The 18,107-nt window shown below is 40.1% G+C and overlaps 3 protein-coding genes across 5 annotated transcripts; 1 reads left to right on the top strand and 2 right to left on the bottom strand.

The window, feature by feature from the left end:
- Positions 1–285: 285 nt before the first annotated feature.
- Positions 286–3,817, bottom strand: LOC113033689 (intracellular hyaluronan-binding protein 4-like). Its single transcript, XM_026187734.2, has 9 exons — positions 3,664–3,817; positions 3,335–3,572; positions 2,741–2,873; positions 2,109–2,249; positions 1,952–2,023; positions 1,786–1,860; positions 1,310–1,481; positions 649–828; positions 286–460 (listed from the first exon to the last, which is right to left on the bottom strand). The coding sequence occupies exons 2-9, from the start codon at positions 3,564–3,566 to the stop codon at positions 392–394; spliced, it is 1,074 nt and encodes a 357-aa protein (XP_026043519.1). The 5' UTR covers positions 3,567–3,572; positions 3,664–3,817; the 3' UTR covers positions 286–391.
- Positions 3,818–7,169: 3,352 nt separating this feature from the next.
- On the top strand, positions 7,170–10,681 carry znf367 (zinc finger protein 367). Its single transcript, XM_026187737.2, has 5 exons — positions 7,170–7,720; positions 8,499–8,649; positions 8,875–8,994; positions 9,466–9,604; positions 9,726–10,681. The coding sequence occupies exons 1-5, from the start codon at positions 7,442–7,444 to the stop codon at positions 9,979–9,981; spliced, it is 945 nt and encodes a 314-aa protein (XP_026043522.1). The 5' UTR covers positions 7,170–7,441; the 3' UTR covers positions 9,982–10,681.
- A 1,235-nt stretch (positions 10,682–11,916) lies between these two features.
- Positions 11,917–16,453, bottom strand: slc35d2 (solute carrier family 35 member D2). Of its 3 annotated transcripts, none has more exons than XM_026187736.2 (12): positions 16,328–16,453; positions 15,315–15,348; positions 15,146–15,232; positions 14,988–15,055; positions 14,813–14,884; positions 14,493–14,561; positions 14,283–14,385; positions 13,377–13,469; positions 13,210–13,277; positions 12,723–12,801; positions 12,416–12,498; positions 11,917–12,160 (listed from the first exon to the last, which is right to left on the bottom strand). In XM_026187736.2, the coding sequence occupies exons 3-12, from the start codon at positions 15,230–15,232 to the stop codon at positions 12,034–12,036; spliced, it is 849 nt and encodes a 282-aa protein (XP_026043521.2). In that variant the 5' UTR covers positions 15,315–15,348; positions 16,328–16,453; the 3' UTR covers positions 11,917–12,033. The 3 variants fall into 3 exon arrangements, with proteins under 3 accessions (XP_026043521.2, XP_080165415.1, XP_026043520.2); XM_080309289.1 differs by lacking the exon at positions 16,328–16,453 and adding an exon at positions 16,079–16,187; XM_026187735.2 differs by lacking the exon at positions 16,328–16,453 and adding an exon at positions 15,512–15,781.
- Between the last annotated feature and the right edge of the window lie 1,654 nt (positions 16,454–18,107).

Raw genomic sequence — 18,107 nt, forward strand, 5'->3', positions numbered from 1 at the left:
TTATGGTTGTTCCCAGATCCTTTTTTAAACCCCCAGACTGGGTGCCCCTTGCTAACAGTTGGAAAGAGAAGCAGGTAGGTGGAGATGCTGTGCTCAGCTGTAAGACCATATTAAGAATATCCTCCATTATACAAAAAGAAGGCTGGGTGTTTAGAGCAGTCTCATGCCTGACTCTTTGGCTCTACTTCCACAATACTGTCCCATGCGAAAGTTATTTGAAGACCTGTCAACCAGCTGCCAAGAAAAATGAGTTTAAATCCTCAGTGATGCGTTCAAAACAAAAAGTTAACCTTGCAAAATAATTATTTATTGAACAGTGTATTCCGTGCAATTGAACCCAAAACCTCAAAAACAATAAATGTGTCACATCAGGAGATGAGGTTTTACTCAGTTATCTCCCTGCTGATAGTGCTGGGAAGTCTTCTGGGTCATCTGGGTTAGGTGCCAGATCATCCTCCGCCTAATAGGGAAAAACCACGTCATTCATAAAACAATATGCTAACTGTGCTCTGGGCACACAAATACGAGTACCCCTCTTACCCTTCAGAAAGTAAATAAACCTCAAATGCACAATTGTCAATAAAAGCTATATGAAAGGTTGGAGCATTTCAGCGCTGTCCCAAATTCTGTACCCAAATACAGACATACCCTCTCCAATATCGGTTTGACACTCTCTGGGCGCCTGCTAGGACAACCACGTGCTCCTCTTCCTCGGCCACCACGAGTGGGACGTCCAAGGCTCCCGAAATTGATGTCCAAGAGGGAGGTGATATCATTCACAGACCTGCGAAGGAAGTTTCCTTCATCTTCCATATTTACCTTGATGGTCTAGAAATTGGAAGCAAACACTAAATATACAGAAGGCAAGAGTACTATTTGAACAGAAAACTAAACTATTTTTATAGCATTTGCTTTTTTTATGTTAGTAAAAACATCATAGATATTTTGATTATTACTCAGTCTTTGATTATTCGGCAATAGATATTCTGTCTCGTTGAATTTATTAATGGCTTGCTTTGCTGCACAGTCAAGAAACTACCCGAATATGCACAGGCATGTCAACACATGTTACAGTTCATCTCAAATTAACCTCATTAGCAGCCAAGATGAACTAGCCCCTAAGGAGCCACAACTGAGGGTGCACAAACTTACACAACTGCCGGTGGCCTATGTTGCAGTAATGTTGCATCACACACACGATTTTTAGTTACTCTGAGAAACTGCAGAAATTATTCATAAAAACAAAATGGGGGAAACAAAAAACAAAAACCAACCCATATAGCCTCCAGAGTTCATCTTCCACGCTCACCTCCACATGCTTTGACTCGTGGATGACCTTGGCTTTGGAGGGAATCTTGCCTTCTGCTTTGCGGATATTAAATTCTGCTTTGGGACGACTCATCTCCTGCATGGCCTTCCATTCATCCAGGGTCATCTCCATAGCAACCTGGACTAACATCTCTCCCTCCTCCTCCGTTGCTCTATTTTATCATTTGAAAACAAATAAATCATCTTCCATTTCTTTTTTTCCCTATTCCCACTTCCTGCAAATGACAATTCTCATGTGCGACTGCCAAGTACAGACATCCCAAATTTCCCCATCAATTAAAGCTCGTCACAGAACATTTTATCTAGCACACTGTTGAATGTGTTTTTGTTTTTTTAAATTGTAGATTTTCCTCTATTTTCATTGCACAGATGCTAAACAAGACCACCGTCACTTCTAAATAAGTCACGGTGTTACAGATGTAAATTTAAGAAAGGATATTTGTGCATTTCACTCACTGATTCGGATTGTCTTCCTCTACAGTTATCTGGGAGTCCTCAGATTTGATTGGAGATGTCCCATCCATGAATTCACTGTACAAAAACGGACATGAACAAACAGAACCTCTATTCTCTGCAAGAATTAAAATGTTGTCATTTTCATGTTTATCAACTACCCACTTACCTTGCAGCTTCTTCAACAGAGCCCCAGTTCCAAGCTCCTCTTCCTCCTCTCTTATCGTCAGGAGGTATACCTCTGCAATTAAGACAAAATGATCATCAGTACACAGTTACGAGACAGAGGAAAATCAGGGACAAGCGGCATTTTTACAAAGACTTACGTTCCATTGTGCCGATCGTATTCCCTCTTGCCCCTCAGAATAAAGTAGTCCGGGTTCCTTGCATTTCCTCCAGCTCTTCCTGCTCTCCTACCTTTGATCCCCCCTTTGCCTCTGAGATCAAAGTCTGAATTATAGGAAGGCCTGCCAAAAAAGAAGATTAAAACTCAGTTTATTCATGTGACAACATCCACATTTCAAACCCAGCTGACAGCAGTATCCTAGGAAAGCTTGTTTATGCCATGGGAGGGGGTGGGGTAGGGGTTTATTGCAATCAGTAAGTCCAAATTTTGGGTTAGCATCTCAACTTAAAATGTAGTTTTCTTAATTTAGAATTCTTTTCTCAGAAGTCTGAATTGGTAAGCTATAACCTGAAATTTCAATTTGGTTGGCAAACAAATGCTTTGTTTCCCCCCCCCATAGTTGCAGAAACAAGCTTCCATAGTATAATTAGACATTGTTGGGTGACATTAAATATTAGGAGAGCTTTTAATCAACAAAAGCTCCTGTAAGAGTGTATGAAATAATGTTTATGTATGCAAGCATATGCTGAAACACTAATCAAGACTGGGTATGTCATCTTTTATATGACATCAGTTAAATAAAGATATTTTTATTAAGCATGGAATGCAAACCTAGAAACTGAAAACTCCTGTGGGGGTTCCTCTTGGTTGGCCCTACGCTGCCCAGCAGCAGCTTTCTTCTGGGCTTCTTCTCTGCCCTCCTCACTCTCAGACACAGGTGCAGGACGTGGCAGCTGCCTACGGACTGAAGGGAGAAAGCGAGATGGTAACGTACTGAACTGAGTCATAAGGTAGCAATCACTATTTGGGGAAAACTATGTTTCTGAATGCAATTCTCAGTATCAGACTTATGCTCTCAAACCTCACTGAGCTTACATTTACAGGAGGAAAACAACAATTTAACATGCTTTCCTCTTTCCAATCCATTTTTTAGGTTCAGTCCAATAGCTGAATCTATGTACTTAAATGTCCTCTGGAATTATCTATAAAATTAGACAAGCGTCACTTTGACCCAGATTTCTGCACAGAGGATAGTGGGGATATAACCACCTCTGACAGCATGCACATGTGCACCTCGCTGACCACGCATTTTTACCAGCTGACAAAGCTCAGGCAAACTGGCCACTCTTGGCTGGACTACCCCGTCTGGAAACCCCAGCAGCTGCCAGAATCGTTTGGATTTGTGCAGTGTGTCGCAGTACTTACCTGGAACCGGCTCTTGAACATCCAGGGCCATAGGGAGGCGTCGGTCCTTTTGGGACTCCTTCTGACCAGGTTTTTTCTGCTTTGCTTTCTTCTCCTCCTCTTCCTTCTTCTTCTTTTTCTTCTTCGTCTTTTCTGATTCCACTTCGTTGATCAAGTCGAAAGGATCCGTGTCATCATCCAGAAGATTCCCGAACCTGTTCGCCACAGCACACCCGTAGGCGTCCGGCAGCATGTTAGCCTGTTAATGATGAATAAAAAAAACAGTTTAAATAATTACCTCCTCGAGATGATCAAACAGCTTTCAAGTATCAGACAATAAAGATAAGCACCGTTTTCCAGCTCAGCTAGAACAAAAGAGCTGTGACGGTCGGAACTATGCTGCCCCAGTAAACATCCAACAAATGCCTCCAGCATATTTCGGCACACTTTTAAATAAATGTTTGCACGTGTGGATGCAAGCGACACCACGCCCACGTGCTCATCAACAGTCTGCATTGCAAAGGCTTGGCTCAGCTCCTCTGCCAGAGATGGTTCTGTGCTTAGTCAGGCTGGAGGCCTACGAGTCGGAACTGGCACAGGGGCTGAAGTTAAAGGGGCGCTAACCCTCAAAAAGCATTCGAAAAACAAAGATAAACATTTAAGACAAATTTACATATGGAAATATTATCCATTTTGTGAGCTTTCATTACAGTTCACTTTAATTAATGAAGCGCATTAACTTCAATAAACGTATAAAATGGTTTTAATCTACAGTTAGCTAACATTAACCGATAATGTTCGGGTAATTATGGACTGTAGCTTAGACCTAGTAACATTAGCATAAATGTCAGGTAAAGGTCCTACTTTTTTGGGGGGGTTGACACTAGTTAGGTAGCTTAGTAGTATACTGGCTTGTTAACGAGTTGACTCGCACAGCGACGTCTTGTTACTGTGCAAGCAAGTCAAGTGTTTCCCTTTTCCTTTTGTTGTAGGCCTGTTTGTTATCTACCTGGCAGTGTCTGTTTCCCTCCAAGGCAGGTAGGCAGTATTGCCTGTCAGGTCTAACAGTAATTTGATTATTGTAGCCAAACCTCAGGAAGGCCTGGGGTGTACCAAAGTAGCTAACTTAATCAAAGCCAAACAGCAGCATCAATAAACATCCATACCGCAGCCCAACAACCAGGCTGAAGGTTGTGTAACCTCTGAAGAACAGTCGGGATTCTTCAACGATTTTTGTGAAAGCTTCAAATAACATTTACCGAAGTTTTTTTGTTTTGTTTTGCGTTTTCAATCTACTTGATAGATATTTACTTAGAGAAGCCATACTCGTTTTTATTCTTTTATTTTTAGCTTCCTGGATACATAGCTTAGAAGTGTGCCACTATTGTATGTATACTATTGTAAATGTTGCTTATTAGGCCTACCATTAGGTCAGTCACAAAGCAGGGTTTTTTTGTAATTCAACTGACATTATAAGAAATAATGTCAATCTTCACATTTTCTTGTATTTTTGCTACATAACTGTCAGCAATTGCCTCTGGCCCAAGTAGCTAGTAATGGCATTTGTTACATTAGTATATAAGTTTTTGTAACTAGTAGCAAATGGTGGCCAATCCACAGCTTTACCAGAAAAAAAACTTTCCCAGGTTATATAGGGATCTACTCCTTGCAGAAACTCCTGTGACTGTTCCCTAAATGTTCCCTGACAGTTATCACAAAACTTCACAAAAAAGACTGGAGTTCTGGGTTCTTTAAAGTTGACTTTTAAAGATTGCTCACAATGCAACCTTCAGAACAGACTTGGGGAACATTTGCATAGAGTTACAATGTTTATGAAAGGTTTCTCAAGTCTCCAAAGATTCAATCCATCTGTTTTCCTCCACTTATGCATTTCAGGGTTGCTGGGAGGCTGGAGCCTGTCACAGTGTCAGTCTTTTGCAGAGATAACACATAGACACAGTCGATTTAGAATCACACCATGCCTATCTTTGGACTGTAGGAGAAAGCCAGAGAACATGCAAACTACACATGGAAAGGCCCCAGACAGCATTCAAACTCAGGACCTTCTTGCAACAGTGTCAGCCACTGCACTGTGTGAAAACAGTGTATTGCACGCAATGTTCTAGAAAAGTCCATTCGTCATACTTTTGCATAAACAAAATGTTAAGAAAGCATGCCTAGTCCATGCTGCACTAAGCTACACATGAGAATCTGAGCGATATCCCATTAAAGCACTGTCTCAATCATTTTTGGCATGCTCCTAGAAGCTGAAAATTTCACACTTCTACCTCACACTTTTCAGCAATCATTGGCAATAAAAAAGGAAATAAGTTAAATCTTATTCATACAGAAAAAAAGGTCAGTGTGGTAGCACCACATAAATTATATTTTATTTATCTATTTCTTATGTAGCTTTCCTTTGGTTATCCACCCTGTAGTGGCTCTATACCCCACTAGGGGGGGCCCTCCTAACAGTTTGCGAACCACGTGCATTAAACTCTCCATATTTGCATGCCCCATATGTTCGTAACTTTGCAAATCTATACAAAACCCTCAGCCTTAATGAAATGTCTATACTATTTACTTTTTTTCAGACTGAACTTCATTTTACTTCTTGGATTATTTGATGAACTGAAGCAACACATAGGCCTACTGAGACAATCATATGACATATGTATAATATGTATAATGCTCAGATCTCTTTAGTCCAGCTATTAAAATATATAAAATTCCACCTACCCTCTTTTGCAAGATGAGTAAGTAATTTTATATAATGAAACCTCATTCAGTAGTCATAGCAGAATGAATATACAAGTCTGTGTTGTTAGTGTGCAATGTTTCAGTATTAATGTATAGCAGGAAATGTATGAAAGAGTGTAAATGTTATCAAGTCTAGTAGCAGTTTTTGTTTGAGTATTTGAAAGAAAGAAACTCACACAATATTTACTAAAACAGATGTGTGACACTCAAATACCGAAAGCTATCATAAATCCGCATCAGTACATTTAAATTCAGTGTCTGTAGTGTGTATAGTCTGGGATGGCCTGGATGGTGTTCATCCAGCAGTAAATCTGCACTCCCTTTGGCATACTATACTATTTTTAAGACAGTGCCCTGGAGTGTATTTAAACTGTTTTTTACTAGGTAACTGAAACATGGGCGACAAACAGGATGACAGTGAAAGCAGGGCAGGGTCGTCTTCCAACAACTGCCAGGAACGGATGATTGACAGCACACTTTACTACATTTTACTGGAGAAATGAAATCATCTGAAGAACACAGTATCTAGAGATTTAGTAGGGTTTTGGGTTAAACAGATAAACCACTTTAGGTATATTGCATTGATATAATGAAATTTCAAATAACTCTAAGTTTCTGTTTCCATTTCTCGCACACAATAAAGCCTTTGTTCTATTACTTCCGCCCTACAGTGATTACGTAACTTTGGCGCCTCGGAACCACCGTTTTCTTTCCCTTTAAAACGACAAAAACATGTAATAACATAAACAGATTCTTCAGCGCGGGAAAAGAGCCATCTGCTCATCCGCAATGTTAAAAAAATTAACCGCCCTTCGCTCCCATTGGCTAACACGTGGGCCACAATCGCTTTCATTGGCTAGTCTTGATGTCAATCTGCGAGAGCGCGCATCAGGTGTTTAAATCTCATTGGACAAAAGCTTTTCGGCCAATTAGTGTGCACAGAGCCCTTCGCGTCTCCTACTGGTCTGGAGAATGGCTAGGTAGAGCCATATGGCTGCTGCCATTCGCTTCTTTTGACACGTGGGGTTCGACGCCTGCAGTGGATTGGAGGATGCACTGCTCAGGCGCGATTTTGCAACGCGGGACAACGCTCCTGTGGGCGCACACAGGTCAATTGAGACGACCTGCTGCGACAAGAAGGAAAGAAACCGCAGTCTTCATATATTCCTGCAACTTTTGTAGTTACTTTATAGCAGAGAGCGGATCAGAGATTTTTTTCTTCTTCTTGTACTCTTTGGAAATGAAGGAAGTATTTACTCCAGATTAAGAAGGCAAACTATTTATTACACTTGCTCGTTTATCTTGTTGGGAAAAAAAAAATAGTTTTGCGGCTTTTGCGTCAAACACCGGGATTTTGACACTCAAACGATGGCTGAGAGCAAGCACCCTCACGTTATTTTCTGCAATGACTCGCCTAAAAGAGTTTTGGTGTCCGTCATCAAGACCACTCCGATTAAACCCAGGAAAGCAGAGGCCATAACTCCGACAAGCCCCGGCTTCAGCGACTTTATGGTCTACCCGTGGAAGTGGGGAGAGAACGCCCACAATGTAACCCTGAGCCCGGGCTCAGGGAGTGGAGCCGCGTCCCCTACCGGGACACAGACGGCCAGGGAAGCGGACACAGCTCCTTCACCTGAGCAGATCAAGGTAAACCCCTCATATGAAAGTTTGTCTTGATACTCTTTAAAAAGTGACATGGCTGGATGTCGTATGGATGTCTGAGCGCAACCTAAAAGCAGAAAGTATTTTTTAACTATTTTAATACTTTAATATTGTTAATGCAGAGACTGCTGACAACAGTGTAATACGCTTAAAAGAGCATTTGTAACTTAATTCATTGATCTGTTGAAGAACCTCCAGAGCAGGTCTGAAAGGATATAGCATGTGTATAACAGGCGCAATAACCCATACATAGTTATCACAGCAGAACAGCACGATCAGAATGAACACCTTTTTCTTGTAAAGTTATATATTCTCTTGAAATGTGATTACTTAAAACAGAGAGTCGGCCTCAATATGGCGTCATATAGAGTCATTTAAAAAACGCCCGCGCATTAGGGTGTGACTCCGTGGATTTTAAACCCCAGTTCCTGAATCTGGAGCAGCTGCTCCAATATGACGTGTAGTCGCGCGCCAAAAATTTAACCGGATGTGAATTAGCTCACAGTGTAACACGTGAGCTAATTAAATGAAGTCAGACTGGCACGTTGATACATTGTATGAAATGCAATAAATGAGTATTTTATGTGAATCATGTGTTATAAGTGTATTAGATTATGAAGCAGTGAAAACAGTTTGTCCTTGGTTTGGCATATTATACCCTGCTTTGTCTCAAAGCTGTTGCACCATAGGTGTTCATTCATCCAGAGTCCTTTGATAAGTCTGATAGGGCCAGAGCAATGATTCTGCGTGTTCTCGCTGTCAGGATGGTATCCGCAGAGGCCGGCCACGGGCGGACACAGTCCGGGAGCTGATAAGCGAGGGGGAGACTTCATCCAGCCGTATCCGTTGTAACATCTGCAACCGAGTGTTTCCCAGAGAGAAGTCTCTCCAGGCCCATAAGAGGACACACACAGGTGAGAGAAGTCCGCTGACCCATTATAAATTGCTTTAATACATGTGCTTCACCTGTCACGGTACAAAACATGAAACCATGTGGTCCCTGTTCTGAATTTAAAAGCATTGTCTAGTAATTACTAAAGTATTAAGTAATCACAGTTTTTCCACTAACTAACCCACCCCCTCCTCAATTTCCCAACTTGTGGGATGAATAAAGTATATCTTATCTTGTTCCACCCCAGGTGAGAGGCCTTATCTGTGTGACTACCCAAACTGTGGGAAGGCATTTGTCCAGAGTGGACAGCTGAAGACCCACCAGCGCCTGCACACTGGGGAAAAACCCTTTGTTTGCTCTGAGAAAGGTGGGTGTGAAACGTAGATTTTTTTTTTTTTTTTTTTTAGAAAAGACCATGCAGTTAGCCTTTTAAAAATGTATTATCACAAACAGCAAACTGAAAGTTTTCACCTTTAGTGTCTTCAAGGTACTTTCCATTAAGATGAAATGTGGTTTATTTACTATGACTGACTAGAGCCTTAAACTAATACTTGGAAAGTACCTGGGAAATGAAACTGACTGTGTAACAGTCTGCTGTAATTTCATGTACTAACCCTAAAAATCATTACTGTTGCTTTGTGACTTATAAAAAGTCATATTTGAGTAAACATCATTACTCATTAATTTATTAATAGTAATCCATTCTAAGAAGACTGAAGCACTGTTTATAACAGTAGTGAACCACAAATGTTGTGCACTACACATTTTAACTATGTAAAAATGACAAAAACCTCCAGTCATTTTCTGCAGTTATTCAGACTTGATGCTTCCTCTGCAGGATGTGGCAATCGGTTTACACATGCTAACCGACACTGCCCCAAGCATCCTTTCTCCCGTCTGAAGAGGGAAGAACCAAAGGAGGGTCTGGGGAAGGCTCAGTCTGTGGATAACAAGGCTGTGGCAGAGTGGCTGGCAAAGTAAGTGAAAGTAGGCTCATATGTACAAAAGCAGGACCGTGAGGAAGATTTCCACATTTAAATAGCTTTTTTTTGTTTGTTTTGTTTACATTGTATGGTAATGTGCTCTTTGTCATTGCAGGTACTGGCGAACCCGTGAGCAGCGTGCCCCTACAACCACCAAGGTGAAGCCACAGGGCAAGGCTAGAGGGCAGGACCAGGAGCAGCAGGATCCAATGGAGTTTCTCCAGTCTGATGAAGAGAACGGGGAAGAAGAGACCGCAGAGGAGGAGAAGAGCACCCAGGGAGGAGCAGCCAAGCGCCGCCTCCAGGAGCAACGAGAGCGACTCCACGGCGCTCTGGCGCTCATCGAGCTGGCTAACAACCTGTCTCCCTGAACGAACACCCATCCCACTTCCTCATCCCGGACTCCCAATTCCCTGCCCTCGTATCTCTATCCCAGTCCGCCTTCCTGTTACATGTGCTGTCGCTAAAATTCTTTCTACAATGCAGATCAACAAGTAGTTTAGTTTTTTTCCTGTAAAGTTGTGAAAACAGACTTTGTAAAAGAGCTGGATTGGCTTGAGATCAGTGTTACACAGGTATCTGTTCCCACACACATTATCAGGAAGGCACAAGCTAAAGCACCTTATTCAGCTTCAATTTTATCCTTTTTAGGCTGCTATAATTGTAGATTTGACAATATGAAGAATGTCTTTCTTTCTTCTGTCTTCTAAAGGCAAAGAAAGGATACCTATCATGTTTTGGTTTTGTTTGCACTTTGGTAACAAGTTTTTTTTTGTTTTTTTTTTAAGTATATTGTGAGTGTAAGAGTGTGTATGACTGTATATATGGATTAAGCTCAGATGGACGGAATGATACAGGGTGTGGTCAGCCATAGGAAATGTTGAGTTCAACTGTCAGATGGCGTCTCACCATGTTCCCAGGTTTCATCTCTGGTGCTATAAGCACAATTTCACTGCCACTGATGACAGCAGTGGCAGTAGAAATGGACTGAGAAAGGTTCAGCTAGTTTTTTGCCTCACAGGTACAACTTTATTTAAGGGCAAAGGTGGACAAGAGGGAAGTCAGGGAAGATGGAAAAGTCTGACATTATATGACACGGGCCATTTTTATATGTGTGATCATTGCAACCCTAATCCGCAGGTCTGATCAGGTACAAGCTCTTAAAAAAAATTCAAATTTTTACAGTTGACGCTTGTCTAAATATATACATGTAACTATTTTCTCAACAGTAACAGACAAGCATAACACTCGTTTTCTAAATACAGTCTACCAGATTCTACAGTGTTCAAAGGTTCCAAGTAGTTTTTAAACACAGGAAAACATTTAGATTTTGTGGTTTTCCTCATAACAAGTTTGCGAAACCAAAAAGTGTTTTCAACTAGGTGGGAGATGTTTTACAATGCGTGTCAGTCACCTTTTATATTAAAAGCTGGCTGACTAGTTTTGATATGGGAACAGCACCATAGTAGTAGGTGTATGTATCTCATTACAAGTCATTTTTTCCATATGTTTGATTAACTCATAAAAGGGAAATATTGCAACACAAAATGTCCCACGATTGTAAAACATACATTTGGGAAACTCATTGGTTTTTATGAAGTACTTGGAGCCCCCATCAAGTCTTGGATTAAGTTTGCAATGCACTGAATATTAGGTTGCCTTGCCCAGAAGAAATGGCACTTGTTTATCATAAACTGATGTGTAGTGGATTTTTTTGTTTTTTTTCCCCTGAAGCAACACTACATCTCTTAACACTGTAAGAAGCCTTTCACAAGTGCCCTGCCTCTGTTTAGGGGAAACCTGCACCAGAAAGCCGTCACTCGAGAAGTCAAGCGAATTTGAATTTTGTTTTTTTTTTTGGTAATGGTGAAACTGGAAGCCAAGTGGATTGTTGATAATCAGTAAACCAAATGATTTATTCTAGCCAATTAGAATATACCTGGAAGCATTTTACCCTTTGTTTATATTTCGGTTTGAGAAAGATTAAGGCATTTAATATATACATGTAGTTTTAGAATATCGAGTGCACAATTTACAGAGAGCTTTGAAATTTTAATTTGTAGTTTCAGTTTTCCCCACTGCTAACATCCTCCATCAGTTTTCATATTTAAGTATGTAGGGCGATCCTGCTTGCTTGGTAGATATACTACATGTTTTAAAGTACAAATTTTCTCTCACAGGCTGTCCACACTGTTCTGTCATTGTTGATCTTCAATAAACATTCACTGAACCTGACCCAGGATTTACCCCTTCCTTGTCCATTTGTTCATTGTGTAAAAGTATAATGAAATAGATGGAACCTGGAATATATTTGGAAAGCATTTTATTGATTTTATTTTTTTGCTTATTAATGCACATAAGTGCTGAAGTAATATCATGCTCCAATATGGAGCAGATCAGCGCCACCAAGTGGTGAAATCCCTTTAGACCTTAGAGTACTTTCCTGCTGATTCCTCGGAGATCTGAAGCTTCAGTTTTTGTGCTCCTGTGTCACTTCCAGATGGTTTCTTGTTGAAGGTCATATATGAGTACATTAGTCCACCTGACATACTGAAAACCAAAAAGATAAAATGTTCAAGGAAACAAAATCTGCAGACTAAACTATATTTATCAGAGAATGCCTAATCTTCACTTTCAATCAATATTTTGCTCTAGATTAAAATCCTTCCCAAGCCAGATTCCAATCTGCTGTTCTTATTCAACATAGCATACTGTTTGACTTTTTGAAGAAATATGGCCTCTTATAGAGTCACGCTTAACTCTGTAGTCAGGAACAGAAAATAGCATTTAAGTCTTATTACTCACCAAATGCTGAGGCCTAGGAAATTAGTCCAAGAGAACAGGTAGTCTCCACCCACAAACATGCCAATATAGGCCACTGCAATATTCTGAGGAAAAGGTGAAATTGTGTTCACTTTAGTATCATTGTGTTGGAAATAAGGAAAAAAAACAACAACTATCTTAGTAAATCCCTCCACCTGTCCATCACCATGGGTCAAGAAAAAAGGAGGAAATTTTTTGCTGTGGATTTCAGTCAACAATTTTTCAAAGAACTCTTAATATTTGGATTTTGTACAATAAAAAAAACAAACTAATATCACTGTGCTCTTACCTTTACTGCCCCAACTACTGTGGTTGTAAGTGCTGAGTTATAATGGCTGCAGAGGACGATGGAATACATCAGCACAAACCTAAAGAAAATTAGGACAAAAGCAAAACAGCTTTGAACAGCGATCTAACATCTGGGCCATTCCATCGTCAACTCAACACCCTCAGATTCAACAACGTTTTTATTTGTGCAAATATTTTAGTGTGTTTAATAAAGGTTAACGAAATTCTGCCTTCACACTATGAATACTTTCCAAGTTATAGGCCCTCAAAATACACGGAAGGGTGGGTAGAACATATGCCCTTTCAACTTAGTCTCTTTTTTAGCTACAATCATACCATATTCACCCCCTAGCCATCTCCGCTTCTGTGTCAGAATAATTTTCATCACATCCTAGTTATCTTTGATCAATTTTATATAGAATGACCGACTCAAGGAAGTTTGATTTCTACAATAACTGAACAGTTTGGACTGGATTATAGTGACATACCCCATTAAGCATGAAATAAGGAAACAAAAGACAAATGTGCCTTTCACCCAGTCTTCAAATGTGACTGCCTGTGGATCAAAACATAAAGGGTGGTAACAGAATACAGTTTCTGGCACAGAAAACCAAAAAACAACAATAAATAGCGATAATGCACCTGATCAGTTTACCTTGTGTAAATCTCCAGTAAACGCACTTGCCAAGACAGTAGGAATGACAATTATTAATGCATTGTAAAACAGGACCCCATACTTCCCAAGACCCTTGACAAAAAGGAGGAAAACAAATGTAAACTGCAAACACTGTTATGCAATAGGGACATTTCAAAGTATTGAGAACGTTAACATTTTACTCCTGTGAGGCACATGCGTCATTAGATGCTCGCATCACTATGCATTAAAAAAAAAGGTTAAAAAATGTGCGAATCCCACGATTCTGCTTTTAGATATAAAGACGCTGCTAGTGTGGAGCTGCCATGATCAAAGGATATTCGTGAACGACACTAAAACCTTCTGTTTTGTTGTTTAAAAAGATAATGCTCAGCTTTCTTTTCTAATATTCTTCTTCTTTCAGCTGTTACCTTGGGGTTACCACAGCAGATCATCTACCTCCACTCCTAGCATCCTCCGTTGTCACATCAACCCTCTGCATATCCTTCTTTACTACATCCATGAATTTTCTCTGGGGTCTTCATCTTTTCCTTCTGCCTAGCAGCTCCATCTTCAGCATCCTTTGTCCAGATAAATCCACCCTCCTCCCCCCCATGTCTAAACAATTTCAGCCTTGCTTCTTTAACTTGGTTTGCACACTGCTCAGCCTGAGCTGTCCCACCTGTAGCTCCAACTCTGACACAAATCACACCTGACACGTGTCTCCACCCAATCCACTCTGCCTGCACACTCTCCTTCACTGTGCATTGCTTTGGATGGTTGTGCCCCCATTTTTCTTGGCAGCACAGCTGTGCAGTAAAATTGTTTTTTGTTTTTTTTCTTCAAACAACACCTGGACAGAGATATATCTACTAAGGCAGCAATGCTCAAATTGTCTCTGTTTTTCTACGGAACAGGAAATCCTACCTTATCACCAAGTTTCTTCTTGGTGTACACTCCACTGGCAGCAGTGAATGCATCATTAAGCAGGATGAATGTATAGCCCTCCACATCAAAGGCCAGGTCTGAACTATAGGAGACAATAGAGATGGAGGTAAAGTCTACTTTGTTTTTGCAGTTCATGGAGAAATACAATTACAAAAGTAATTTAAATAAAAACAAAAAGCAAAACTATACCTTGCAGCAATCATAGCACCAAATACTATGGTTACAACACTGTACACAAGACGCTTTGGAAATGTTTTTCTGAAAATGGAGATAAAGAGGACAAAACAGGCATACATTAATGGGCACTTCATTGTTAAATCTTTTTTTTTTTTTAATCTCACATCCTACACTGAAAGCTCTCACATTGTTTAACTCCATTAACAAATCCATTAGAAACCTCTTCAAGTAAAGTACTTTAAGAAATTTCAGACCAAATCAGATGAGATAAGGCCCTAGAGTGCTTCAAGGCTCTAACAGTACGGTAATACATAGTTAGAATAATTCCTTACCTTAGTATATACGCTTCCAAGATCATTGTCATCAATATAGTGAATTTCCGCAAAACTGTAAACATGGGTAAACTGTAACAGATAACACAGTTTCGGGAAGACTGCATAAATGAGTACTGAGAAAATCTTAACTAAATTTAAGGACTAAATGTGATGCAAATGAACTGGTAAAAACCTGAGTTTTTTGGTGCTTGCCAGGCCTGTAACATGGTTCCCAACGTACAGCAAAGGGAGGGGGAAAATCTGGGCATAACAAACAAAAAGATTTATAGATCACAAAATACATTAAAAAAAGAATAAATAGAGATATTATAATGGGGTGAGGGTGCTTACTTTTAAGAGAACATTCTTGTCGAAATCTTGAAACTGCACCGTTTTGCTCTTTTTGGCCGCATAAAGAACAATAACAGTGGTGATCATCTGAAAGGACAATAAAATGAGTTTGTATTTGTTTATTATTAGTGGAGTGTGGGTGGGAGGTATTCGCACCTGGACAACATACCTGTCCAATTCCCAGACACAAGTAGGAGGGAAATCTGCAAAGTCAACACACAAAAAGCAGAACTCTTAAATATAACTCGACAACAGAGAATAAGCTATTATTACAAGCTTCCTTTATCTGTGAACTTAACAATTTTTTTTTGCTTCCGTCCTTCGACTATGAATAAATTAGTGATATCCCTACAAAGCGACACCTACCTGAAAGTTGTCAACACGGTTTTGTTCACTACGGTAATAAGAAACGAACTTCCGGCATAAAACAGTGCAGAGAGGAGCTTGAGCAAAGCGGAGTGTTCCGCAGTTTCTTCACAGGGTTCCAAAGACATAGTTACATACTGCGAATGAAGCTTTTAGCGTTTAAAATTAGGCTTGAGTTGATTCTGGTCGAGTGGCGACTTTCGTTCAGCTGCCCTTTCGTGTCCACCAGTCGTAAATGGCCACATAGCAAAAGAAAGGGTAGGCGGTCTTTTACAACTACTACATAATTCAGGAGATGGGTCGAGCTGAAGCCAAATTGTTTCGCCTGTCTTTAAAATGTCAAGCACATTTTCACTTAATAGGAAACGAAAAGAAAAGCACACTGTTACAAAATAAAGCGCAGACGTTCCAAATAGTTTACATGAGTTTTTATAGATGAAATGTAAACAGTTTAGGGAGAAAAAAAGAGGAAGACTCGGTAACCACACTATAACACAAAGTTAGTTAAACAACAGAAATACCAGTCTGTCCAGTTAAGAAACATAAAGCAACGTGAATCAGTTTCACCTGATTTGGAGCAAATTAAAGTGAGAACAGGTGCACTGGAGCGGCAACAAGGACCCCCCCTTTAGGACAGGGACACACCATTATCACGGTTGATTTTAATCAGGCAAACCTCCAGTCTTTCCTGCCTACATTCTAACACAATGTAAGATGTATGACAACAGGGGGAAGCATTTACACACAGGCAACATAAGGGAGCCACACAGCTCCCAGACCTAGACCAGTCTGACCATCTCTCTCTTCTCCACTCACCTGAGCTGAAAAGGGGGATCAGGTCAGCTCTGCACTACCTGGGAGTGCTCAAGAGGAACAAAATCTTTGAGAAGCTGCTGGTGACCTTCTATCGTTCAGCCATTGAGAGCATCTTTACATATGTGGTTCACTCACTGCACCCAGGCTCAGTGGAAGAGGCTTCAGAGGTCACCTGTTTGAGTTGCTGTCCTCTAGGGGGCGCTACAGGTCCGTCCAAACCACGATGAACAATCTCAGAAACACATTTTCTTTTCACAAGCCATTACTGTACAAATTTCACATCAGTACTTCTCACATCACACATCACTACACATGTGTATATGGTGGTACTTTTGGATTTGTTTTCATTGTTATTTATTCTAAATGCTGCTACAAAGGAGCAGCTTCTAATCTTTTTGAACATCTGATATTTAATGTCAACAAAGGACTCTGATTCTGATTTTGAACAGGCAGGCGATGCCCACTGGTTATTTTTTCTCGAGTTTTGTTTTTATTATTGTCCTCGTCATGGCTTTGCATGGCCAGCAAAGTTAGTCCAGCTCCTCTAGGATGCTACATCCATACATTCTACTGCAACAAGGTTTGCTGTGTCCCCCAGTGCAATCTTAAGACTGTGAAGGAGATACCAGGAGACCGACTGCTGCACAAGAAGCTGGACAGGAACATAGTAGGGCATCGACCTAGCAGCTGGATGATCTGCCAAAAAGTTACTGCCAAATATTGAATTTGCTTTTTATTTATAATGTTGTTATTTATATTGGTAAATAATATTCAGCATGATTTATCCAGGATAAAATAAAGAAATTACCTGTTTTGTCATATCCTCACAAATCTGCACTATTTGATCTACTCTGCATTCTACATCATAATCGATCCAATCCTTTTGGGCAACTTGAAATATATTTGTAGAGCTGTTCTATGTTATATTTGTTGCAATTTCTGCTGCCCTCTTGGACACATCACTGTATATAAAAATGCATTTAAAATATAAATGAGACCTTTTACCTGAATAAATGAAAGACATGTCCTTTGCCAAAAACTGATTGTGGGCAGCATCTAGCAGAGATATCGTTTCTGGCTCAAAATTATTTTGGTACCATTCATGTGATATATGTTTGAGGGATTATAGGTCAACAAGTCATTCACAATAGTTTAAATACCAACAACTCATTTTTATATACTTTTTTTTAACAAATACCAGTATTTACTTCTTGACAGATGATCACTTTGTGGCACAACAGCCTTTTCTGTTCAAGGAGGAACAGAAGCAGTGCTGCCAGAGTCTTACAAATCACCCCCAGTGAGCTACTTGTGAGCATCTTTATGACTCTTTTTGAGACATCAGGAAAAAGTCCTGATAGCTTTAATTGGGACCTGTGCTCACAGCCCAACACCAACACAGGTAAAACTGATTCACAATGTGTTGAAGTGGACAGATGGCTGTGTGTTGTACTGTATACTTGTAAAAAATGGCCCCAAAACAGGGCTTAGTGTATTACAAAACACAAGAACATTTTAATTTTTAATTGTAATAGACCAAATTCAACATACCATTGTTGGTACACAAAAGCTTATTTTCCCTTTTATGCAAAATTGTACCTTAAAGAGGTTTATTTCAATACATTGTACTATGAAGACAATTTCAGGTCTGCATATTATTGAACAAGAGTTCTCTTTAGTCTACAAATATGGATTTATCTCTGGTGTCAGCTGATCTTAAAATAATGCCAGGCTGCCTTGTGTTTGGTTATATACCTGTATATATGTATATTTAATGTAC

The sequence above is a fragment of the Astatotilapia calliptera genome, chromosome 12 (genome assembly GCF_964374335.1).
Source record: "Astatotilapia calliptera chromosome 12, fAstCal68.1, whole genome shotgun sequence".
Classification (NCBI taxonomy): Eukaryota; Metazoa; Chordata; class Actinopteri; order Cichliformes; family Cichlidae; genus Astatotilapia; species Astatotilapia calliptera.